Source organism: Ranitomeya imitator, chromosome 2 (genome assembly GCF_032444005.1).
Source record: "Ranitomeya imitator isolate aRanImi1 chromosome 2, aRanImi1.pri, whole genome shotgun sequence".
NCBI classification, from domain to species: Eukaryota; Metazoa; Chordata; class Amphibia; order Anura; family Dendrobatidae; genus Ranitomeya; species Ranitomeya imitator.
Window position 1 is genome coordinate 172,006,011 of NC_091283.1, and position 26,131 is coordinate 172,032,141.

Here is a 26,131-nt window from a genome sequence, read left to right on the forward strand (position 1 = left end):
TTTTTTTTGTTTGCCTCTTGTAATTTAGGGAAGTTGTGGACTAGATGGACCAAAGGGAATGACTGGACCAAGAGGAAACCGGGTAACAAAACTGCTCAAATCATAAGCATGCACCACAAAGCACTCGGCTCACAAGGCTCCGCTAATTTTCATGGATGCCTCTTAAACACACACAAAAAAAAAACGACCATTCTTCAAGATTCTGTAATCAACTATGCACCTTTCCCCCGATCACAAATTTTGGAAGGTGATAACACTGAGCCTATTTGTTGAGCGCTATATTGACATATGCAGCTATCAGGAGCATTGTATCCCTCCTGGATTACAGGTGGAACCATGAAAACCTTCGGATTGTGATGTTACTTTCCGTCCTTTGTTTGTTGCATTAATATTTCACTGTAACCATTAGTGTTGATGTGTTGTGTGCATCTTACTAGTTCCACCCTTATTCCATGTAATTTACATTTCTTGTTAATTTCAGGGACGTATGGGGCAGAGAGGTCTTGTTGGATCACCAGGACCTCCTGTAAGTTGACTCTTGGTCATTTCCTTTTTAAACTTGAAATTCAGTCCTCAGACAAAAAGGGTGAAACCAGTTGATACAGCTGAACAAACACAGCAAAATCAGTTCCCGACCATAGTAGCCACTGACTACAAGCTTTTGACAGTAGTCAGCCATTCGTACAGTAAAAGAAGACAGCTAACCTGTAATCTCAGTACCTTGACATTGAGCTCTAAGCATGGGTTGCATTCTAAACTTCGTTTCTACCATCAGCAGTTTCTGCAGAGTGTTTGAGGGCAAGACATTGCCTAACTCTGGATTGACATTTTTCTTCCTTCTGGTAGAGAGACCATTTGCATTTTTCCATTTGCTTGTAAGACTTCTTGCACCAGCTCAATCTCCAGAATAATCAGTACCCCCTGAGCTAACAAATATGACACATCCACCTACGGTACATTGTCTCCTTTGCTGGGAGAAATGGCTAACAGCATTCTGAATTATTCATGGGAATAGTAATAAGTTGCAATACCTGTCATAACGTTTTAAAAAGATTGTTGCTGGGTATGGAGAAAAGAAAAAAAAAATATTTTTTGTACTTACAGTAAAGATTAGGCTTAAAAATCTATACATGTATGTTTTAAAAAAAATGAAATGCCTTTCTCTTTTATTTCCTTTTCAGGGTCATCGGGGTGTTCCAGGTCCAGACTGTGCAGAAGGACTGCCTGGTATACAGGTTCCCACTATGCACTATATATACCCATTATACGGCATGGCGCATGGCCATGCACCAGGTGCTTCACAGGCCCGCACTTATCTAGTTGTCTTATTCTTAGTAATCTCTGATGTTTGATGGTATTTTATATTCTACCATTTCTCCTCTTCTATAATATATATTTTAGCTGAGCCTACAGAGCTTACGGTATATTGCTATTTTGGAAGTCGGATTATATATATATATATATATATATATATACATAATTGTCTAAGGGGTACTTCCGTCTGTCTGTCTGTCCTTCTGTCACGGATATTCATTGGTCCTAGCCTCTGTCTATCATGGAAATCCAAGTCGCTGATTGGTCGCCGCAAAACAGCCACGACCAATCAGCGACGGGCACAGTCCGGAAGAAAATGGCCGCTCCATACTCCCCGCAGTCAGTGGCCGGCGCTCCGCTCCCCGTAGTCTGTGTCCCCGCCGCCCTGCTCCCCGCACTGTGTCCCCGGCGCTCCGTTCCCCGCACTGTGTCCCCGGCGCTCCGCTCCCCGCACTGTGTCCCCGGCGCTCCGCTCCCCGCACTGTGTCCCCGGCGCTCCGCTCCCCACACGCTCCATACTCCCCTCCGGTCACCGCTAACACAGGGTTAATGCCGGCGGTAACGCATTCCGTTACCGCCGCTATAAAACCTGTCCCCAACCTTTTACTATTGATGCTGCCTATGCGGCATCAATAGTAAAAATATGTCATGTTAAAAATAATTAAAAAAAAAAAAAAACCTGCTATACTCACCCTCCGCCGCCTTTCTCGCTCCTCTCCACGCTCCTGGCACCGCTCCATTGCAAGCGGCAGGTTCCGCTCCCGTCTCAGGGCTGGTGTGGGACAAGGACCTGCCGTGACGTCACGGTCGGTCACGTGACCACGACTTCATCATAGGTCCTGCTCACACCAGCCCTGGGACGGGACCGCAAGCTGCCGCTTGCAATGGAGCGATCCCGGGAGCGTGGAGAGGAGCGAGAAAGGCGGCGGATGGTAAGTATAGCAGGACTTCAACGTGCTATAGGTGAGTATACGTTTTTTTTGTTTTTTTTAAGTCTCTATACTATGTGCCTCTGTGCTGGGCAATATACTACGTGGCTCTGCTATATACTATGTGGCTGGGCAATACGTGGCTGGGCAATATACTACGACGCTGGGTAATATACTACGTGGCTGGGCAATATACTACGTGGCTCTGTGCTGGGCAATATACTACGTGGCTGGGCAATATACTACGTGGCTCTGTGCTGGGCAATATACTACGTGGCTGGGCAATATACTACATGGCTCTGTGCTGGGCAATATACTACGTGGCTGGGCAATATACTACGTTGCTGGACAATATACTACGTGGCTGGACAATATACTACGTGGCTCTGTGCTGGGCAATATACTACGTGGCTGGGCAATATACTACATGGCTCTGTGCTGGGCAACATACTACGTGGCTGGGCAATATACTACGTGGCTGGGCAATATACTACGTGGCTGGACAATATAGTATGTGGCTGGACAATATACTACGTGGCTCTGTGCTGGGCGATATACTACGTGGCTGGGCAATATACTACGTGGCTCTGTGCTGGGCAATATACTACGCTGGGCAATATACAACGTGGACATGCATATTCTAGAATACCCGATGCGTTAGAATCGGGCCACCATCTAGTGTATATATATATAATTTTTTTTTTTTCAGTCAGGGGTGACAGAGGTTCACATAGTTAATACATAATGCTGACGTTGGATAATTGAATTAGCTGGCACATAGCATCTTTACTTTTATGAATGTCTTTGCTCTTTGCTTTGGTGCAGATTCACTTGCTTTTGCCATTCGCATCAGCTGCATGGCATCATAGCTTAGCATATAATAAAGTGATGTGAATTATCTGTATATATAAAAACTGTATTTAACTATTCCAGGGATCAACTGGTGCAGCAGGGGCTCCTGGGAGTCGAGGACTTCCAGTAAGTATTGAGAATCGGGTTGTCAATGTGGTGGCAAGTATATATATACTGTATGTCTCCTTTATCTCCTAATGACTTGTCTAACACAGGAAGTCACTTTTGGCAAAACAAGTAGACTTATATCTAGAGTTGACATTGTTATTACCCTATAGAATGGCTTTTACAGCATTTCTAAGGCACTGTATCTCCTCTTTATCTGCAGGGTGTAGCTGGACCACGTGGGGAGATAGGCAGAGATGGACCTTCAGGCCCACCAGTGAGTTCATGCCTAAAAGGGGTTGTTGAGATTAGAGAAAAATTGTTTTCTTTTTCCATAAAAAAAACACCCCATTGTCTATAGACTGTATTGCAGCTCAGCCTAATTCTTTTGGACAGGGCTGACCTGCAATGCCATAGACAACTAATGAACAGAAGGGGTGCTATTTCTTAGGTGGGAAAAAAACTTTATTCACAAAATATAAGTTTTTTCCTATTTCCAGGATAGATGATTACTTACTGATCGCAGGGGGTCCAATGACTGACACCCTCAGCGATGTCAAGAACAGGACACTGGCATCCAGTAACCAGGCTCTGCAGCCCCATCTTGAATGGAGCAGATGTGCAAATACTGTACATAACCTTTCCTCTGTTCATTGTCCATGGGACTGTTGGAGAAGGCGACCACCATCCTCCACTTCTTCCACCAGTCTCAAACAATGAATGGAGCTGAGTTTGAGCATGTGCATGTCCTTTTCATTCAAGACAGGGCTGCAGATCACAGGTTCCAGTGAGTGCTGAGATCCCCAGCAATCTGTAAGTCATCGCCTATCCCAATCCTGACAATAAACATTTAACTTTCAGGCTTCACATACAGTTTTCTGTCAATTAACACATGCATATTTTTTCTTCTTTCGTTCTAGGGTCTTGTTGGTAGACCAGGTCCACATGGGGAGCCTGGGCCCTTGGGAGAAAGGGTGAGCAGATTCATACAGAGGATATTTGTACAAGTGTAAAAGAGACTTTTTTTTTTCCCAAACCCTATATCCCCTGTATCCTTTCCCATAAATGCATAATAGATGTATGTAGGTCCCACCTCTCAGACTGACACATGTAGAGAACCTGTCTGATAAATCATCTGCAAGCCTCTGTATCTAGAGTGACAATGAACGGAGAGATGGCTGTAAAAGTGCAAGTGCTCTCTCAACTGTTGCCAGTCAATGTAGAGAACCACAGACGGCTTCTCTATGTACAGTGTAGGCAAAAAAAAATCTTTACACTTGTGCGGCAAAAAAAACAACTTTACATGTAAAATCCTCATCATGATTTCGCTTCTTAGGCTATGTGCACACAGTGTGTTTTTGATGCGTTTTCGCTGCATGTGTTTTTCCACGTGGAAATGGGCTAAAAACGCTATGGAAACCTTATGCAAGCTAATTCAATGACAAACCTGAAGTGTTGTGCACATGATCAGTAAATTTCCTTAGATTATTTGCAGTGTGTTGTTTTTTTTGCAGCGTGTCCATTCTTTGTGCAGATTTGTAGCATTTTCCACACACTGACTTCAATTGAGTCAGTCAAACCCGCAGCAAAAACGCATGTATAAAAATGTTTGCGTATTTGCTGAGTTTTTGTTTGCATTTTTACTGGCTTCCTATGGTGTTTCCCAAGCTGTCATATGTGTGACAGCGTGAGAATCACCGGCCCAGTGGTTCTTATCGGCTGTAACGCTACCGCCGATAAGACCGTCAGTCAGAGCACTGCGGGTTCATGCTGTCAGATGTCACTGTGACCCCGCAGCTGTGACTGTGACCCGCAGCGGTGACCTGTGGTAAAATGCTTACCGCAAATCAGAAAGCGTGAGCTGATGAGTGACTGCTCCTCCCATCAGTCTGCGTCTGCTGTCACTGATAACAGTGATGGCAGGAGCCGCTGATGGGAGATGTAGTCTCTTGTCAGCCAGCGCCTGTGCTCACACTTAAAAATTTAAAAAAATAAAATAAAATACATACATATTCAAATAAAAATAAAAAACACATTATTCTCAACTAACACCAAATCCCCGATGCCCTCGTCTCCTAAAATAAAAATCTCCGAAAAAAAATGTTAAATAAAAAAAATATACTCACCTTAAAGCCCAATCCCTGATACCCATGTCTCCTAGAAAAAAATAAAAACTAATAAACCACCATATAAGAATCTGTCCGCCGTAGTCCACTTAATCTTGAGTGTCCCAAGCTATGTCACATGTAGAACAGTTACATCGGGAGATGTGACTGCTCTAACCGGCCGTCGGTGATACACTGACAGGAGATAATCGCTTTCGCAGTGCATAGCACTGAGCTTCCGTGAGAGAGTTCACCAAAGTTCATCAGCTGATCAGCTCTGGTGCTGTCGCTTACTGCACCACCTTTCTCATCCAGCAGTGGTGTCGTAAGGGAGATCACCAAAGCTGATCAGCTGATGAACTCCAGTGAACTCTCTCACGGAAGCTCAGTGCTATGCACTGCGAAAGCGATTACCTCCTGTCAGTGTATCGCCGGCTGTCTAAAGAGCAGTCATATCAGTGACTGCTTTCACAGTCATCAGGATCGTTGTGGGACATTATGGATTATCTTCTCTGTGGACAGATGAGGAATATTGTGGCTTATTATTTTATTTTTGTTACAGGAGACGTTGATGTCAGTGGATTAGGCGTTCAGTGAGTATGGTTTTATTTAGATTCAATAAAGGAGTCAGTGTCATTATTTCAATTAAAATACTTTATTCTGAGTGTGTGTTTTTATTATATCACTATGGGGTTAGTAATGGGGGCATCTTATAGATGCTTCTCCATTACTAACCTCAGGGCTTGATGTCACCTAACAATACAAAGGTGACATCAACCCCCCCAACCATCACCCCACTTGCCACCACTACAGGGCAAGTGGGAAGAGCAAGGCTAAGCACCAGATTTGGCGCATCTTTTAGATGCACCTTTTCTGGGGCAATATCCATGGCCCCTTCCTAGGCTATTTATATCCGCCTGCAGCTGTCTGCCTAGCCTTTGCTGGTTAGATTTTATAAGGGGACCCCATGTCAATTTTTGGGGGGTCCTCCTGTAAACTAGCCAGTAAAGGCTAGGCCAACAGCTATGAAACGATATTAATAGCCTGGGAACTTTTATGGCTACTGGCTCCTTTCCAAAATATTAACATCAGCCGTCGACTTTCCCTCTGCTGGTTATGAAAATTATGTGGGAGCCCACGCATTTTTTTCATTTTTTTTTCTTTAAATTAAGAGTTGCTCTTTGGTTACAACCTTTGTAGGTTCATTCTGTTAATGCTCCTACATAGGCTGGTAACAATGTGTTTGTGTTTACCTATCGGCTTAGTAATGAGGGTGTCGAACTGACACCTTTTCATTACTAAGCCTAGGGCTTGGTATCAATGACAGCTGCTGACACCAAGCCCTAATCCCATTACCCTGATGCCACTGCATCAGCATGAAAAAGGTGTTGTTGAACCAAGAAATTATATTACAAAACTTTTTTTAAAATATCTTTATTTAGCTCAAAACAGCCTTCATTGCTGTACAAAAACGTATGCAAAAACGCTGAAAAAAACGCACCAAAAATCGAGGCAAAACGCAAATTTTTGCTGCAATATTTTTCCTGCCAAGAGATGCAGAAACCTTGTAGAAATTTCTGCAAGCAAATACGTAACATGCACACATAACCTTAAAAGTGCACACAACGAGGGAGATAATCAGAAACTGTCTAATAGCAAAACTGGATTGCAACTGCATATAGTGATAAAATGTAAGGGTGAGATGATGAAATTCTAATTGTAACAAAATATCCACAATAAAACACTTGAATAATAAGATTTTGTGGTTTTGTAGAACTTGTAAAGATTTTTCTTGCCAGCACTGTACTCTCTGCCTGGATGTAGCAGCTGAGAGCCATCTCTCCAGGCTTATCAGGAGACCCACATTCGCCTGTATCAACAACACATTTTTGACCCATCCGGTGACATTGGGATTTCCCTTTAATACTGTGTTGGTTATGTTCTTTGGGAAAATGCATAACTATTAAAAACTATTAATATCTGATCTGCTATTCAATATCTTATAGGGTTTCACAGGAAAGCATGGTATTGAAGGACCCCAAGGACCTGTGGGCATGTATGTAAGTGTATAGGGTGTTACTTTTCAGTGCATATCTTTTTTATTAAAGAGAAAGGGATGTGAATAAAGGGTTTTCCAATCTTATGATCTTAAGCCTCTTTCACATGTCCTTGTCTCCAGTATGTGTGGTGACAGTTTTCACACGTACTGGAGACAGGTACTCATGTGCACATGACAGTGTGTTCCCACATCCGGTCATCCGCTCCTGCTGTCACTGTTTTTAGCGGCAGCAGGTGTTGGATGATGGGAGTAAAAGTCCCCAAAAGCTCCCCCCACGTGCTGTAATCACTCTGACTTTATTTTAACTCTCATCATTTTTCTCTGCTCGTGCCGATCACCGGCAGAGCAGGGAAGAATGATGAGAGCGGGCTTCAGCACCAGCCACCGGAGAACAGCGCTTACTGTAGCGATTCTTCCCTGGCAGCCGTCTGTGTGTTACTGATGCAACACACGGGCGGCACATGGTTGCCACATGTGTGCCGAAAGTATTACACACACGGATACGGATACCTCCGGTACCATTTTTTTTCCAGTACCAGACTGCTTCGAAAGCATCACCAAACCAGGGATTCAAGCTTCAGGAGGCTAATTTGCATATTCCAGGTGCCTTCTGGGAGAAGCGAAGTCTCCCTAAGCTAGAAGATCGTTGGGTACAGCCGGGACCAGCTGCTTCGAAAGCATCACCAAACCAGGGATTCAAGCTTCAGGAGGCTAATTTGCATATTCCAGGTGCCTTCTGGGAGAAGCGAAGTCTCCCTAAGCTAGAAGATCGTTGGGTACAGCCGGGACCAGCTGCTTCGAAAGCATCACCAAACCAGGGATTCAAGCTTCAGGAGGCTAATTTGCATATTCCAGGTGCCTTCTGGGAGAAGCGAAGTCTCCCTAAGCTAGAAGATCGTTGGGTACAGCCGGGACCAGCTGCTTCGAAAGCATCACCAAACCAGGGATTCAAGCTTCAGGAGGCTAATTTGCATATTCCAGGTGCCTTCTGGGAGAAGCGAAGTCTCCCTAAGCTAGAAGATCGTTGGGTACAGCCGGGACCAGCTGCTTCGAAAGCATCACCAAACCAGGGATTCAAGCTTCAGGAGGCTAATTTGCATATTCCAGGTGCCTTCTGGGAGAAGCGAAGTCTCCCTAAGCTAGAAGATCGTTGGGTACAGCCGGGACCAGCTGCTTCGAAAGCATCACCAAACCAGGGATTCAAGCTTCAGGAGGCTAATTTGCATATTCCAGGTGCCTTCTGGGAGAAGCGAAGTCTCCCTAAGCTAGAAGATCGTTGGGTACAGCCGGGACCAGCTGCTTCGAAAGCATCACCAAACCAGGGATTCAAGCTTCAGGAGGCTAATTTGCATATTCCAGGTGCCTTCTGGGAGAAGCGAAGTCTCCCTAAGCTAGAAGATCGTTGGGTACAGCCGGGACCAGCTGCTTCGAAAGCATCACCAAACCAGGGATTCAAGCTTCAGGAGGCTAATTTGCATATTCCAGGTGCCTTCTGGGAGAAGCGAAGTCTCCCTAAGCTAGAAGATCGTTGGGTACAGCCGGGACCAGCTGCTTCGAAAGCATCACCAAACCAGGGATTCAAGCTTCAGGAGGCTAATTTGCATATTCCAGGTGCCTTCTGGGAGAAGCGAAGTCTCCCTAAGCTAGAAGATCGTTGGGTACAGCCGGGACCAGCTGCTTCGAAAGCATCACCAAACCAGGGATTCAAGCTTCAGGAGGCTAATTTGCATATTCCAGGTGCCTTCTGGGAGAAGCGAAGTCTCCCTAAGCTAGAAGATCGTTGGGTACAGCCGGGACCAGCTGCTTCGAAAGCATCACCAAACCAGGGATTCAAGCTTCAGGAGGCTAATTTGCATATTCCAGGTGCCTTCTGGGAGAAGCGAAGTCTCCCTAAGCTAGAAGATCGTTGGGTACAGCCGGGACCAGCTGCTTCGAAAGCATCACCAAACCAGGGATTCAAGCTTCAGGAGGCTAATTTGCATATTCCAGGTGCCTTCTGGGAGAAGCGAAGTCTCCCTAAGCTAGAAGATCGTTGGGTACAGCCGGGACCAGCTGCTTCGAAAGCATCACCAAACCAGGGATTCAAGCTTCAGGAGGCTAATTTGCATATTCCAGGTGCCTTCTGGGAGAAGCGAAGTCTCCCTAAGCTAGAAGATCGTTGGGTACAGCCGGGACCAGCTGCTTCGAAAGCATCACCAAACCAGGGATTCAAGCTTCAGGAGGCTAATTTGCATATTCCAGGTGCCTTCTGGGAGAAGCGAAGTCTCCCTAAGCTAGAAGATCGTTGGGTACAGCCGGGACCAGCTGCTTCGAAAGCATCACCAAACCAGGGATTCAAGCTTCAGGAGGCTAATTTGCATATTCCAGGTGCCTTCTGGGAGAAGCGAAGTCTCCCTAAGCTAGAAGATCGTTGGGTACAGCCGGGACCAGCTGCTTCGAAAGCATCACCAAACCAGGGATTCAAGCTTCAGGAGGCTAATTTGCATATTCCAGGTGCCTTCTGGGAGAAGCGAAGTCTCCCTAAGCTAGAAGATCGTTGGGTACAGCCGGGACCAGCTGCTTCGAAAGCATCACCAAACCAGGGATTCAAGCTTCAGGAGGCTAATTTGCATATTCCAGGTGCCTTCTGGGAGAAGCGAAGTCTCCCTAAGCTAGAAGATCGTTGGGTACAGCCGGGACCAGCTGCTTCGAAAGCATCACCAAACCAGGGATTCAAGCTTCAGGAGGCTAATTTGCATATTCCAGGTGCCTTCTGGGAGAAGCGAAGTCTCCCTAAGCTAGAAGATCGTTGGGTACAGCCGGGACCAGCTGCTTCGAAAGCATCACCAAACCAGGGATTCAAGCTTCAGGAGGCTAATTTGCATATTCCAGGTGCCTTCTGGGAGAAGCGAAGTCTCCCTAAGCTAGAAGATCGTTGGGTACAGCCGGGACCAGCTGCTTCGAAAGCATCACCAAACCAGGGATTCAAGCTTCAGGAGGCTAATTTGCATATTCCAGGTGCCTTCTGGGAGAAGCGAAGTCTCCCTAAGCTAGAAGATCGTTGGGTACAGCCGGGACCAGCTGCTTCGAAAGCATCACCAAACCAGGGATTCAAGCTTCAGGAGGCTAATTTGCATATTCCAGGTGCCTTCTGGGAGAAGCGAAGTCTCCCTAAGCTAGAAGATCGTTGGGTACAGCCGGGACCAGCTGCTTCGAAAGCATCACCAAACCAGGGATTCAAGCTTCAGGAGGCTAATTTGCATATTCCAGGTGCCTTCTGGGAGAAGCGAAGTCTCCCTAAGCTAGAAGATCGTTGGGTACAGCCGGGACCAGCTGCTTCGAAAGCATCACCAAACCAGGGATTCAAGCTTCAGGAGGCTAATTTGCATATTCCAGGTGCCTTCTGGGAGAAGCGAAGTCTCCCTAAGCTAGAAGATCGTTGGGTACAGCCGGGACCAGCTGCTTCGAAAGCATCACCAAACCAGGGATTCAAGCTTCAGGAGGCTAATTTGCATATTCCAGGTGCCTTCTGGGAGAAGCGAAGTCTCCCTAAGCTAGAAGATCGTTGGGTACAGCCGGGACCAGCTGCTTCGAAAGCATCACCAAACCAGGGATTCAAGCTTCAGGAGGCTAATTTGCATATTCCAGGTGCCTTCTGGGAGAAGCGAAGTCTCCCTAAGCTAGAAGATCGTTGGGTACAGCCGGGACCAGCTGCTTCGAAAGCATCACCAAACCAGGGATTCAAGCTTCAGGAGGCTAATTTGCATATTCCAGGTGCCTTCTGGGAGAAGCGAAGTCTCCCTAAGCTAGAAGATCGTTGGGTACAGCCGGGACCAGCTGCTTCGAAAGCATCACCAAACCAGGGATTCAAGCTTCAGGAGGCTAATTTGCATATTCCAGGTGCCTTCTGGGAGAAGCGAAGTCTCCCTAAGCTAGAAGATCGTTGGGTACAGCCGGGACCAGCTGCTTCGAAAGCATCACCAAACCAGGGATTCAAGCTTCAGGAGGCTAATTTGCATATTCCAGGTGCCTTCTGGGAGAAGCGAAGTCTCCCTAAGCTAGAAGATCGTTGGGTACAGCCGGGACCAGCTGCTTCGAAAGCATCACCAAACCAGGGATTCAAGCTTCAGGAGGCTAATTTGCATATTCCAGGTGCCTTCTGGGAGAAGCGAAGTCTCCCTAAGCTAGAAGATCGTTGGGTACAGCCGGGACCAGCTGCTTCGAAAGCATCACCAAACCAGGGATTCAAGCTTCAGGAGGCTAATTTGCATATTCCAGGTGCCTTCTGGGAGAAGCGAAGTCTCCCTAAGCTAGAAGATCGTTGGGTACAGCCGGGACCAGCTGCTTCGAAAGCATCACCAAACCAGGGATTCAAGCTTCAGGAGGCTAATTTGCATATTCCAGGTGCCTTCTGGGAGAAGCGAAGTCTCCCTAAGCTAGAAGATCGTTGGGTACAGCCGGGACCAGCTGCTTCGAAAGCATCACCAAACCAGGGATTCAAGCTTCAGGAGGCTAATTTGCATATTCCAGGTGCCTTCTGGGAGAAGCGAAGTCTCCCTAAGCTAGAAGATCGTTGGGTACAGCCGGGACCAGCTGCTTCGAAAGCATCACCAAACCAGGGATTCAAGCTTCAGGAGGCTAATTTGCATATTCCAGGTGCCTTCTGGGAGAAGCGAAGTCTCCCTAAGCTAGAAGATCGTTGGGTACAGCCGGGACCAGCTGCTTCGAAAGCATCACCAAACCAGGGATTCAAGCTTCAGGAGGCTAATTTGCATATTCCAGGTGCCTTCTGGGAGAAGCGAAGTCTCCCTAAGCTAGAAGATCGTTGGGTACAGCCGGGACCAGCTGCTTCGAAAGCATCACCAAACCAGGGATTCAAGCTTCAGGAGGCTAATTTGCATATTCCAGGTGCCTTCTGGGAGAAGCGAAGTCTCCCTAAGCTAGAAGATCGTTGGGTACAGCCGGGACCAGCTGCTTCGAAAGCATCACCAAACCAGGGATTCAAGCTTCAGGAGGCTAATTTGCATATTCCAGGTGCCTTCTGGGAGAAGCGAAGTCTCCCTAAGCTAGAAGATCGTTGGGTACAGCCGGGACCAGCTGCTTCGAAAGCATCACCAAACCAGGGATTCAAGCTTCAGGAGGCTAATTTGCATATTCCAGGTGCCTTCTGGGAGAAGCGAAGTCTCCCTAAGCTAGAAGATCGTTGGGTACAGCCGGGACCAGCTGCTTCGAAAGCATCACCAAACCGCGCGCCTTACGGCGCGCGGATTTTTGCCTGTAGGACATTATTGCAAGAGAGCTTGGCTGAGTAGATTACACAAGAAGGAAAACACACAGCAAGTCAGCAGGATCTAGGAGCAACATGGCAGATGTGACAACCTACATGGTGAGCTGCAGCATGTGCTACATGTTCACAGATCGACCAGAAGAAGAATTAAATTTCACCTGTCAGAAGTGTAGACTAGTGGCCCTTTTAGAAGAAAAGGTGCGGGGTCTGGAAGAAAGAATAGCAACTTTGAAACTCATCAAAGAGAATGAAGACTTTCTAGACAGAACAGAAGCATCTCTACTGGTCACAGAAGGTGAAAAAAGTGTCAGAGAACCTCCAAAAGCAGATGAGTGGAAGCATGTGACCAAAAGAAGCAAGAAGACCATGGAGAAATCACCAACCACACAACTGAAGAACCGATATCAAATCTTTGTAGAGGATGAAGATGGCACACCTAAGAATGAAGCAATACCAGCAAGCAAAAAAGAAAAGGGCACACAGCAACAAGTGACAGCAAAAAGTACAGCTAAGAAGCAACGAAGAGTGGTGGTGGTGGGAGACTCACTACTGAGAGGCACCGAAGCAGCCATCTGCAGACCGGACATAACTGCAAGAGAAGTATGCTGCCTTCCAGGTGCGATGATCAAGGATGTGACCGATAGGATACCAAAGCTCTTCAGCTCCAAGGACGTCCACCCATTTCTTCTGATACATGTTGGCACCAATGACACGGCAAGGAAGGACCTACCGACAATCTGCAAGGACTTTGAAGAGTTGGGGAAGAAAGTAAAGGAACTGGATGCACAGGTAGTTTTTTCTTCTATCCTTCCAGTAGACGGGCATGGCACCAGGAGATGGAACAGGATCCTTGATGCAAACAACTGGCTAAGACGATGGTGCAGACAACAAGGATTTGGATTCCTGGACCACGGTGTGAATTACTGGTATGATGGACTCCTCGCCAGAGACGGACTACACCTCAACAAACCTGGGAAACACACATTCGCCAGAAGACTCGCTACACTCATCAGGAGGGCGTTAAACTAGAAGAAGAGGGGACGGGAAGAAAAACATTAGACTCGAACAAAGACGACCCAGGAAAACATACTCAGAAGGGAGGTAAGAACATTTCTAAAACAATCCACAGTGAGGAGATTGGAACAAAACAAAATCCTCTAAACTGCATGCTCGCAAACGCCAGAAGCCTGACAAACAAGATGGAAGAACTAGAAGCAGAAATATCTACAGGTAACTTTGACATAGTGGGAATAACCGAGACATGGTTAGATGAAAGCTATGACTGGGCAGTTAACTTACAGGGTTACAGTCTGTTTAGAAAGGATCGTAAAAATCGGAGAGGAGGAGGGGTTTGTCTCTATGTAAAGTCTTGTCTAAAGTCCACTTTAAGGGAGGATATTAGCGAAGGGAATGAGGATGTCGAGTCCATATGGGTCGAAATTCATGGAGGGAAAAATGGTAACAAAATTCTCATTGGGGTCTGTTACAAACCCCCAAATATAACAGAAACCATGGAAAGTCTACTTCTAAAGCAGATAGATGAAGCTGCAACCCATAATGAGGTCCTGGTTATGGGGGACTTTAACTACCCGGATATTAACTGGGAAACAGAAACCTGTGAAACCCATAAAGGCAACAGGTTTCTGCTAATAACCAAGAAAAATTATCTTTCACAATTGGTGCAGAATCCAACCAGAGGAGCAGCACTTTTAGACCTAATACTATCTAATAGACCTGACAGAATAACAAATCTGCAGGTGGTTGGGCATTTAGGAAATAGCGACCACAATATTGTGCAGTTTCACCTGTCTTTCACTAGGGGGACTTGTCAGGGAGTCACAAAAACATTGAACTTTAGGAAGGCAAAGTTTGAACAGCTTAGAGATGCCCTTAATCTGGTAGACTGGGACAATATCCTCAGAAATGAGAATACAGATAATAAATGGGAAATGTTTAAGAACATCCTAAATAGGCAGTGTAAGCGGTTTATACCTTGTGGGAATAAAAGGACTAGAAATAGGAAAAACCCAATGTGGCTAAACAAAGAAGTAAGACAGGCAATTAACAGTAAAAAGAAAGCATTTGCACTACTAAAGCAGGATGGCACCATTGAAGCTCTAAAAAACTATAGGGAGAAAAATACTTTATCTAAAAAACTAATTAAAGCTGCCAAAAAAGGAAACAGAGAAGCACATTGCTAAGGAGAGTAAAACTAATCCCAAACTGTTCTTCAACTATATCAATAGTAAAAGAATAAAAACTGAAAATGTAGGCCCCTTAAAAAATAGTGAGGAAAGAATGGTTGTAGATGACGAGGAAAAAGCTAACATATTAAACACCTTCTTCTCCACGGTATTCACGGTGGAAAATGAAATGCTAGGTGAAATCCCAAGAAACAATGAAAACCCTATATTAAGGGTCACCAATCTAACCCAAGAAGAGGTGCGAAACCGGCTAAATAAGATTAAAATAGATAAATCTCCGGGTCCGGATGGCATACACCCACGAGTACTAAGAGAACTAAGTAATGTAATAGATAAACCATTATTTCTTATTTTTAGTGACTCTATAGCAACAGGGTCTGTTCCGCAGGACTGGCGCATAGCAAATGTGGTGCCAATATTCAAAAAGGGCTCTAAAAGTGAACCTGGAAATTATAGGCCAGTAAGTCTAACCTCTATTGTTGGTAAAATATTTGAAGGGTTTCTGAGGGATGTTATTCTGGATTATCTCAATGAGAATAACTGTTTAACTCCATATCAGCATGGGTTTATGAGAAATCGCTCCTGTCAAACCAATCTAATCAGTTTTTATGAAGAGGTAAGCTATAGACTGGACCACGGTGAGTCATTGGACGTGGTATATCTCGATTTTTCCAAAGCGTTTGATACCGTGCCGCACAAGAGGTTGGTACACAAAATGAGAATGCTTGGTCTGGGGGAAAATGTGTGTAAATGGGTTAGTAACTGGCTTAGTGATAGAAAGCAGAGGGTGGTTATAAATGGTATAGTCTCTAACTGGGTCGAAGTGACCAGTGGGGTACCGCAGGGGTCAGTATTGGGACCTGTTCTCTTCAACATATTCATTAATGATCTGGTAGAAGGTTTACACAGTAAAATATCGATATTTGCAGATGATACAAAACTATGTAAAGCAGTTAATACAAGAGAAGATAGTATTCTGCTACAGATGGATCTGGATAAGTTGGAAACTTGGGCTGAAAGGTGGCAGATGAGGTTTAACAATGATAAATGTAAGGTTATACACATGGGAAGAGGGAATCAATATCACCATTACACACTGAACGGGAAACCACTGGGTAAATCTGACAGGGAGAAGGACTTGGGGATCCTAGTTAATGATAAACTTACCTGGAGCAGCCAGTGCCAGGCAGCAGCTGCCAAGGCAAACAGGATCATGGGGTGCATTAAAAGAGGTCTGGATACACATGATGAGAGCATTATACTGCCTCTGTACAAATCCCTAGTTAGACCGCACATGGAGTACTGTGTCCAGTTTTGGGCACCGGTGCTCAGGAAGGATATAATGGAACTAGAGAGAGTACAAAGGAGGGCAACAAAATTAATAAAGGGGATGGGAGAACTACAATACCCAGATAGATTAGCGAAATTAGGATTATTTAGTCTAGAAAAAAGACGACTGAGGGGCGATCTAATAACCATGTATAAGTATATAAGGGGACAATACAAATATCTCGCTGAGGATCTGTTTATACCAAGGAAGGTGACGGGCACAAGGGGGCATTCTTTGCGTCTGGAGGAGAGAAGGTTTTTCCACCAACATAGAAGAGGATTCTTTACTGTTAGGGCAGTGAGAATCTGGAATTGCTTGCCTGAGGAGGTGGTGATGGCGAACTCAGTCGAGGGGTTCAAGAGAGGCCTGGATGTCTTCCTGGAGCAGAACAATATTGTATCATACAATTATTAGGTTCTGTAGAAGGACGTAGATCTGGGTATTATGATGGAATATAGGCTGAACTGGATGGACAAATGTCTTTTTTCGGCCTTACTAACTATGTTACTATGTTACATAAACGGACGTGTGAAACCGGCCTTATGGAAAGAAAGCTTAATTATTGTGTAAAGAAAAATCAAAATCCTGAAACATTTGCTACCATTGAATTTCAATACCTCATCAATTTTCAGATATCTATATTTCATCAGATCCAACGCTTCTCAAGGCTTAGGGTTTGCTGCACTTTATTCAGCAATTTATCACTGTATCAAAGCAGTGCTCTATGAACTAAATACATCAGAAGCACAAGTTTATGTCCTATTCTAGGGTTTGCCATGATGTATCGGTGCTGGAGTCCAGGCTCTTTGACTCATAGAGCATTTTACAATGTGCAGTGATGATCTTTGTGGACCTGACATCTGAAAAGTTACAGCTAAAGGGAAAAAATATAGCAACATAAGCAAATATTATATGCACTTATAGTTTAGACGCCGGAACGCTATGATGTATACAGGTCCTTCTAAAAAAATTAGCATATAGTGTTAAATTTCATTATTTACCATAATGTAATGATTACAATTAAACTTTCATATATTATAGATTCATTATCCACCAACTGAAATTTGTCAGGTCTTTTATTGTTTTAATACTGATGATTTTGGCATACAACTCCTGATAACCCAAAAAACCTGTCTCAATAAATTAGCATATTTCACCCATCCAATCAAATAAAAGTGTTTTTTAATAACAAACAAAAAAACCATCAAATAATAATGTTCAGTTATGCACTCAATACTTGGTCGGGAATCCTTTGGCAGAAATGACTGCTTCAATGCGGCGTGGCATGGAGGCAATCAGCCTGTGACACTGCTGAGATGTTATGGAGGCCCAGGATGCTTCAATAGCGGCCTTAAGCTCATCCAGAGTGTTGGGTCTTGCGTCTCTCAACTTTCTCTTCACAATATCCCACAGATTCTCTATGGGGTTCAGGTCAGGAGAGTTGGCAGGCCAATTGAGCACAGTAATACCATGGTCAGTAAACCATTTACCAGTGGTTTTGGCACTGTGAGCAGGTGCCAGGTCGTGCTGAAAAATGAAATCTTCATCTCCATAAAGCATTTTAGCCGATGGAAGCATGAAGTGCTCCAAAATCTCCTGATAGCTAGCTGCATTGACCCTGCCCTTGATGAAACACAGTGGACCAACACCAGCAGCTGACATGGCACCCCACACCATCACTGACTGTGGGTACTTGACACTGGACTTCAGGCATTTTGGCAATTCCTTCTCCCCAGTCTTCCTCCAGACTCTGGCACCTTGATTTCCGAATGACATGCAAAATTTGCTTTCATCAGAAAAAAGTACTTGGGACCACTTAGCAACAGTCCAGTGCTGCTTCTCTGTAGCCCAGGTCAGGCGCCTCTGCCGCTGTTTATGGTTCAAAGGTGGCTTTACCTGGGGAATGCGGCACCTGTAGCCCATTTCCTGCACACGCCTGTGCACGGTGGCTCTGGATGTTTCCACTTCTCCACAATCTTCCTCAGGGTCCGGTCTCCTCTTCTCGTTGTACAGCGTTTTCTGCCACATTGTTTCCTTCCAACAGACTTACCATTGAGGTGCCTTGATACAGCACTCTGGGAACAGCCTATTTGTTGAGAAATTTCTTTCTGGGTCTTACCCTCTTGCTTGAGGGTGTCAATGATGGCCTTCTTGACATCTGTCAGGTCGCTAGTCTTACCCATGATGGGGGTTTTGAGTAATGAACCAGGCAGGGAGTTTATAAAAGCCTCAGGTATCTTTTGCATGTGTTTAGAGTTAATTAGTTGATTCAGAAGATTAGGGTAATAGGTCGTTTAGAGAACCTTTTCTTGATATGCTAATTTATTGAGACAGGTTTTTTGGGTTATCAGGAGTTGTATGCCAAAATCATCAGTATTAAAACAATAAAAGACCTGACAAATTTCAGTTGGTGGATAATGAATCTATAATATATGAAAGTTTAATTGTAATCATTACATTATGGTAAATAATGAAATTTAACACTATATGCTAATTTTTTGAGAAGGACCTGTACTGCTTTAGACTGTGGAGAGTTGGAATATTATTATTTTTTTCTAGGGTTTCCCAGGCCCTTCTGGTCAAAGAGGTCGAACAGGATACCCCGGTGAGAAGGTATGTATTAAAGGGAACCTGTCATGTTGAAAACGGTATCTGATCTGCAGGCAGGATGTTATCGAACCAGTGGGGCTAATCAGATTGCTAAACATTTTTGTGGGAAAAGTTTCCTTAAAACTTGGTGTTTGTATGCATACAAGTACAGAAGGTGGTCCTATCAGTGATTGACACTTTTCCTTGTATGACTGCATGAAGACAGCTGTCAATCACTGATTAGGACCACCTACAGGACCCATACACATAAAAACACCATGAATTTCATAGAATCATAGAATGTTAGAGTTGGAAGCCCCTGCTCAATGCAGTAAAAAACAAAGTTAGGCTGCAGTCACACTAGCAGTATTTGGTCAGTATTTTACATCAGTATTTGCAAGCCAAAACCAGGAGTGGGTAATAAGTGCAAAAGTGGTGCATATGTTTCTATTATACTTTTCCTCTAATTGTTCCACTCCTGGTTTTGGCTTACAAATACTGATGTAAAATACTAACCAAATACTGCTAGTGTGATGGCAGCCTCATACTGAATCTTTTCCATCAAACATACATGGATCTAGAAAATTCTCAAGGAGAATGTAAGGGTTAAACAGGCACTGGAACCACTATTAGGACAGGAAGATTTAATGGATAAAATTAGATGTAAGTACAATTATATTAAAAGTAAAAACAGCATAAGAACAATAGAAACTCTAGGAGGCAACATGTTCCAAGGAAGCACAGTCTCCTTTCCCTGCTTCCCCAATAAAGGGTACCCTGCTTCCCTGAAGCACATTGCTGCCAAGAATTTCTACCATTATTCTTTTGTTGCCTTGGAAAAAATGCACACAAATGAGGCTTGCATAGGACGCCAGTCACACAGATATGTGTGATGCACAGTGCCGGACTTACAGCCTATTAAAGATGGGGGCTGGAATGGGCGTAACTTGAAGTAGGCCCCTCATGACTGCGTTGCCATGGGAGGATTTTCCCATATTGTTTTTTAAAAGCTGGGCTTGGGATTGGCTGTAGGGGGGTGTGGGAGGAGTTTGGGGGTTGGGGACGGGTTACAAGGGGGAAAAAGTGCGGGGAAAGTCACTCACAGGAGAGAACCCAGCGTGAAAAGATCTCCACCCTCCCTCCTTTTGGGCAGACTTACCATGGAGTTGGTTGAGGGCTTGGTGGACAGGCTGCGGGACATGTCGCGGAGGGACGGCTGGTTGCAGGAGCAGCTGGCTTCGTTGCTGGGCGACGCAGGTCAGCGGGGCAGTAGGACGCGGCAGACCAGGCCCCCAGAGCGGCTGTCGCTGGAGATCGCGATGCGCGGCAGACGGAGGCCGCGGAGCCCCTCTCGGGACCCTGTGGAGGCCAGGTGCAGCGGTGCGGCAGACCCGCCCGGTGCCACCTCCGGCAGGAATCCAGGCACTCGCTCTGCCGACGCGGGTCGGTGGCGCACCACGGGGACGAGGAGCACCATGGCCAGCCAGGCTTCACCGGAAATGCTGGCCACGCCGGAAGTTCGGCCTGCACCTGTGCACTGTGGACCGGTGTGGAGAGGCCAGGAGAGGGCCCAGTAGCAGCGGTGAAGTATTGGCGAGCGTGGCCCGGCCAGCAGCGGTGAGAGGGAGGCAAGCAGCTGCGGCAGCGGCAGGAAGACGTCCGGCAGTGTCTGCGGCGGCAGGTACCCAGGGAGCGGCCAGAGGACGGGCACCTGATAAGGGGAGCGGCCGGCAGAGCAGGTTGCAGGGCAGGCAGCCTCAGGATGCTTTGCTGGGCTCTCGATCCGGGACTGACAGCAGTGCACTGACTGTCGGCAGACTACGGGAGGCTGCTACTACCTACAGATCCAGGTCCAACAGGAAGTCGAGGGAGCGGCAAGTATCCCCTGCTTCGGTCCCCCCTGGTGACGTGGAGGCCAGGGGCGCGGGCCTGGAGCAGCAAGGGGACGACGACGGGAGCGAGTCGGGGAGTGAGCAGCCGGTGGACGGAGAGCAGCAGGAGTCTGGATGTCCGGCTGGCGGGGACACAGCACCCGCGCAGCCTCGTGAGTATATGTCCATGTCTCGTTTGTCACCATTGGGGGTCGGTCAGGGGAGGTTGGGGGAAGTCAGAGTGCGGCGGCTGACATTAGTGCGCTAGCGGGAGTAGGGGGCTCTGGGGTGTCGGGTATTAGCGATATTCTGGCTGGGGTGTCGCATTTTTTGAAAAGTCTAGAAGGGGGAGTTGCGGAAGGTGCTGGAGGGTCACCGGTGGGAGCCTGGTTACAGGGTTTGGGTATTGGATCGCGGGTGGTGAGTGACACGGGGGTCGGCACTGGCGTCATCCGCTGGGGTATCGGTGTCAGTGCAGACCGAGAAGGATAAGGGTGATACAGTAAAGTTGGATGACAGAGCAAAAGGGGAGGTGTATGTATGCTTTGAGGGTCCGCTTGGTGCGCATCTAAAGATGGTGAAGCAAAAAATTTGGAAGGATGAATATGTAGAGATTTTCTACCTCTTTCCTTTAGAAAAGTTTAATTTGAACAAGGGTAAAAAGGAGGATAGTAAAAAGGAGGAGGAGGAGAAGAGAAGGTGGCGATTGATTCCGCAAACTTTCGTTAATTGGCAGCAGGCTTTTGCGATATTGGCTAGTGTAATAGGCGAGAAATTTCCAGACAACTGTTCAGGTATTTTTTTGTTATTTCGACTCGATAGGGGAGGCGCACCGTACCTATGGTGATCAGGCGTGGCTTCGTTATGATGAGCAGTTCCGTCAGAGGAAGGCGGTTAGGCCAGAAATCAAATGGGATCAAAAGGACATTGGGCTTCGGATGAAAGTCATGGCTCCGGTGGGATATGGGCAGTCCTTTCATGGGAGCGGAGGTGCCGGCAACCAACAGTCTGGACACGGCAGTGGAGGTTAGGGGGCCCAGGGTGGGAAAGAGAAGTCGGGAACATGTTGGCAGTTTAAAGACGGCCAATGTAAATATGGGAACACCTGCAAATTTAAACATGTTTGTTCCCATTGCAACGAAGGCTCTCACGAAGCGTCAATATGTTTCAAGAAAGCAAGGGGTAAGCCAGGAGTGGGTGGCAGTCAAGGGGTAGACCCCAGTGAGGCTTGAAAAGATGGCCCCTTATCTAAATAGATACCCGGATCTGGAAAAAGCGGGAATTCTTTTACGCGGATTTTCTGATGGTTTTCGGATTCCAGCTCCTAATCATGCGGTTCCTTTTACTACCAAGAATTTGAGGTCAGCGGACCTACATGCTGCAGTGGTCAGCAGTAAGTTGGCAAAAGAGGTGGACCTGGGTAGGATGGCTGGGCTATTTAGTTCTTTGCCGATTGAAGGTGTGATTGTTTCACCATTGGGGGTGGTGCCCAAGAAGGAGCCCAACAAGTTTCGGTTGAGCCAGCATTTGTCGTATCCACGGGGTAGGTCAGTTAATGATGGCATAGATGAGGAGCTATGCTCAGTGGTGTACACTTCATTTGACACAGCAGTACAATGGGTACGGCGGTATGGCAAAGGGGCTTTATTAGCTAAGACGGATATTGAATCGGCCTTTAGGTTGCTCCCAGTTCACCCAGATAGTATTCCTTTGCTGGGTTGTTTTTGGAACGGTGGTTTTTATTTAGACTGATGTTTGCCTATGGGCTGTTCGATTTCTTGTTCATTGTTTGAGATGTTTAGCACTTTCCTGGAGTGGGTGATTAGGGACGTTACCGGAGTTCCTTCCATCATTCATTATTTGGATGACTTCATGTTTATTGGTCCCCCAGACTCTGCCGTATGCAGGAATTTGTTAGTTACCATGGAGTGGATAGCTGGGCTTTTTGGCGTTCCGTTGGCCAGAGAAAAAACGGAGGGACCGGGCAAGGTTTTGATTTTTTTGGGCATCCTTATTGACTCAGAGAAAATGTAGTGTAGGTTACCTGAGGACAAGCTTTTGTTGCTGGTGCAGGAGGTCCACAGGATTGGTCAATTGTGTAAGGTGACTTTGAAGGAGTTGCAGTCCCTTTTGGGGCGTTTGAACTTTGCGTGCCGATTATGCCCATTGGCAGGATTTTTTGCCGCAGGTTGTCTTTGGCGACGGCAGGAATCAGGGCGGCACATCATTTAATTCATTTGACTAAGGAACATAGAGAAGATTTGGTTGTTTGGCAGCGTTTTTTTATTGAATTACAATGGTAGATCGTTGATTCAGCTGGAAATTGTAAATTATTTTGATTGCGATATTTACACTGACGCAGACGGTTAGGTTGGATATGGTGCGTATTGCGGAGGGAGGTGGAGTGCCGGGTTGTGGCCGGAGGGTTGGCGGAAACAGGGCTTAAACAAGAATCTTGCACTGCTAGAATTGTTCCCAATTGTGGTGTCAATTGTGGTTTGGGGTGACATTTTTCAAAATGGGAAGGTTAGGTTTCACTGTGATAATCTAAGCGTGGTCTCTATTATCAATAGTCTAACTTCTTCCTCTTCCCCGGTGATTAGGTTGGTTAGGGAGTTGGTGCTGCGATGTTTGGAGTTGAATGCATACATTTCTGCGGTACACTGCCAGGTGTGCAAAATTCGATAGCAGATGCTTTGTCTCGTTCACAGTGGGAGCGTTTCCGGGAGTTGGAACCAGACGCGGAGGCCTCAGGAGTGGGATGCCCTTCACGTTTGTGGAAAATTGTTGCGGACGAGGAGGTCGGTTGATTCAGGCCTCAAAATCGAGGCCAACGTGACTAGCTTACAAATCGGCTTGGAAAATCTGGGAAACCTGGTCGGGTCAATGGGGAGCCATGGAATCTGATAGTGACAGGACGCTGGCGGTATTGCTTTTGGTGGGCAAAGCAGTGGAGTGGGGTTGACCCGTGTCAAAGGTGAATAAATTTATGACAGGCCTGGATTTTGGTTTTAACCCTGCTGTTCTGTTGGTCAAAAATGACCGACTTTGAACTTCAATATTCTTTAAAATATTCAAGATGTGGCTCTGAAACCCGTGGCCGACCGACCCATCCTCATTTAAGTCAATCAACCACAAGTTTCAGAACCGCATCTTGAACACCCCAAAAAATACCAAAGTTCAAAATAGGTCTCCCCAGACCGAACAGAACAGCAGGGTTAAGTTGCAGGGATCGGTCGATATTACCAAAAATTTTCTGATAATGCAGGCTCTGAAGGGTTTTCGTAGCGGGAATGTTAGTATCGACAAGTGCAGACCCATTTCATTTAACATGTTAACTAAGTTGGGAGACGTAGTTGGGAGAATTTGTTGTTCTCATTTTGAAGCTTCCCTGTTTAGGTTGGCCTATTCTTGGGCGTTCTTTGGGGCTTTGAGATTTGGGGAGCTGGTGTCTCCTAACAAACACAGGGCAGGAGGTTTGTTGGCAGAGGACGTTGATTTTTGGGCAGGAGGCATTTCGTTTTGGATTCGGCGGTCGAAAACTGACAAGTTTTGAAAGGGTAAGCGGGTGGTCTTAGGGAGGGTGGATGGATGTTTGATGTGCCCGCAACATTGTTTGGAGGAGTACTGGTGTTTGTGGTCTGGTAGATCGGGCCCACTGCTTTGTCACCAAGATGGGGCCTTTTTGTCACGATTTCAGTTTTCGGCAGTGTTAAAAAAAAGATTTTGGCTGAGTTGGGATTTGATTCTGGGAGCTACGGGTCTCACTCTTTTAAAATTGGGGCTGCTACAGAGGCAGATGGTTTGGGTTTTGGAGCTGACATGATTAAACTGATTGGGAGATGGAATTTGAATCGTTATTTGACTTACGTACGTCGTTAGGTGTTTTTTGGGGTATATTGAGTTATGCTGGTATGTAACTGTTATTCTGCTTTTTTAGGTCGGCCCCTGTTATGACCTGGATTTTCGGACATTCGTTCGTGTATTGGGGAGCGTCGCGGGCTGACGACAGGACGGATGGCAGGCAGTTAGGTTTTAGCCGTGATACTGTAGTGATTCGATGGTTGGGGTTCAGGGGTATGCTATGGAATAGAGTGTTGCCAGAATTTGCCCGGACCGCGTTTTTGGATAGAGCTCCGGATATTTTACTGGTGCACATGGGGGGGGGGAATGATTTGGGTACAAAACCAATTAGGGAATTGATTAGGGACATCCGTTTTGATTTTTTGAGATTGTGGGTCTCTTCTCCGGGAGTTCTGACGGTGTGGTTTGACATAGTGCCTAGGAAGCAATGGAGGTTGGCTTGATCCTTGCAAGGCATTAATAGGGCCAGGATAAAACTTAACAGGGCGGTGGCGAAGTTTGTATCTAGGAATGGGGGAATTGCAGTGAGGCATTTTGAGTTGGAGGCTGGGGTCGGTAATTTTTGGAGAGAGGATGGCGTGCACCTGAATGACATTGGTATTGATTTGTCGGCGCTCGCCCTACAGGAGGGAGTCGAAAGGGCGTTGGCGGTGGTGGGGCACTCACGAGCCTCAGGTGGTCAGGGCTGTTCGTGGTTGGCGGGGTTCTTGGAGTTGGTGATGTTTTATTGGAGGAAGGTCAATTGGATGGGGGTTGATCTGGCTTGTGGTTACGGGCTCTGGACGGGGATTGTCCACGGGAGCTTTGGGGTTTTTGGTCTGCCCTGAAATGGGTTACATGGTGCCCTCGAGCTGGTGGTCACGTCTGAGGGTAAAAAAGTGTTGGTTAAAATTTGGGGGCGTTTTTTGCCTATATATATGATGCCAGATCTTTTAGCTCCAAGAACCCTCCCCCTCAATTTTTTCAGATTTTTTTTGTTATAATTATAATTATTATGTTTTGTTTGTTAATAAAACTGGCCGCTGTGGCCAAAATTATCCAAAGAATTTAACGTGTTATGTTTTTATTGCATAATTAGTGTTAAGTGGGGGGTGGCAGAATTTTTGATTAGTCACAGTTGATGGGTTTGGTGGAGTGGTGTTAGGAAAAAGATCCCAAATGGGCCATACGCGGTTATGACGCCCATACTATTAGATGAGGTGGGTTGTCCAGCACTATATGAGTGCACCCCACAAGATGGCTCAGTTCACTGGTGTCCTATGCAAGCCTAATTTGTGTGCATTTTTTACTAGGCAGCCACCCCCTCCATGAATTGGTAGGTTTGTGAGCGGCTGCTTCCATCAGTACTTTGCACCTGTGCATCTTGGTAGTGCATTTTGTATTCTGACCTAATAAATTCCCAAGACTCGCTGCACAGATGTCCTGAAATCCCATTTCATGTCACCAAGAAATATAGCGACGCAGCCATAAAGACAGCCCCCCCTTGGTCACGTCATTTGAGGTCACTCTTGACCACACCAATCCAAGGGTTAAATGACTGGGACTGGAGATCCCCCCCCCCCAACCCAACGATGACCTTTACAGCAAGTGCCCTGCTGTCAGTAGATAATGGAGCACCAGGGCAGCACCCGCAGGACTTTCTA

At 46.2% G+C, this 26,131-nt stretch overlaps 1 protein-coding gene across 1 annotated transcript in view; it reads left to right on the forward strand.

Moving 5' to 3' along the window:
* The window catches only part of LOC138662406 (collagen alpha-2(I) chain-like), a 554,904-nt gene that overhangs the window by 483,700 nt on the left and 45,073 nt on the right, over positions 1 to 26,131 (forward strand). Inside the window, exons 28-35 of the mRNA XM_069747980.1 lie at positions 29 to 82; positions 482 to 526; positions 1,182 to 1,235; positions 3,177 to 3,221; positions 3,424 to 3,477; positions 4,121 to 4,174; positions 7,312 to 7,365; positions 18,724 to 18,777. Of these exons, the coding sequence (XP_069604081.1) occupies positions 29 to 82; positions 482 to 526; positions 1,182 to 1,235; positions 3,177 to 3,221; positions 3,424 to 3,477; positions 4,121 to 4,174; positions 7,312 to 7,365; positions 18,724 to 18,777 (414 nt within the window). The remainder of the gene's footprint in view (positions 1 to 28; positions 83 to 481; positions 527 to 1,181; positions 1,236 to 3,176; positions 3,222 to 3,423; positions 3,478 to 4,120; positions 4,175 to 7,311; positions 7,366 to 18,723; positions 18,778 to 26,131) is intronic.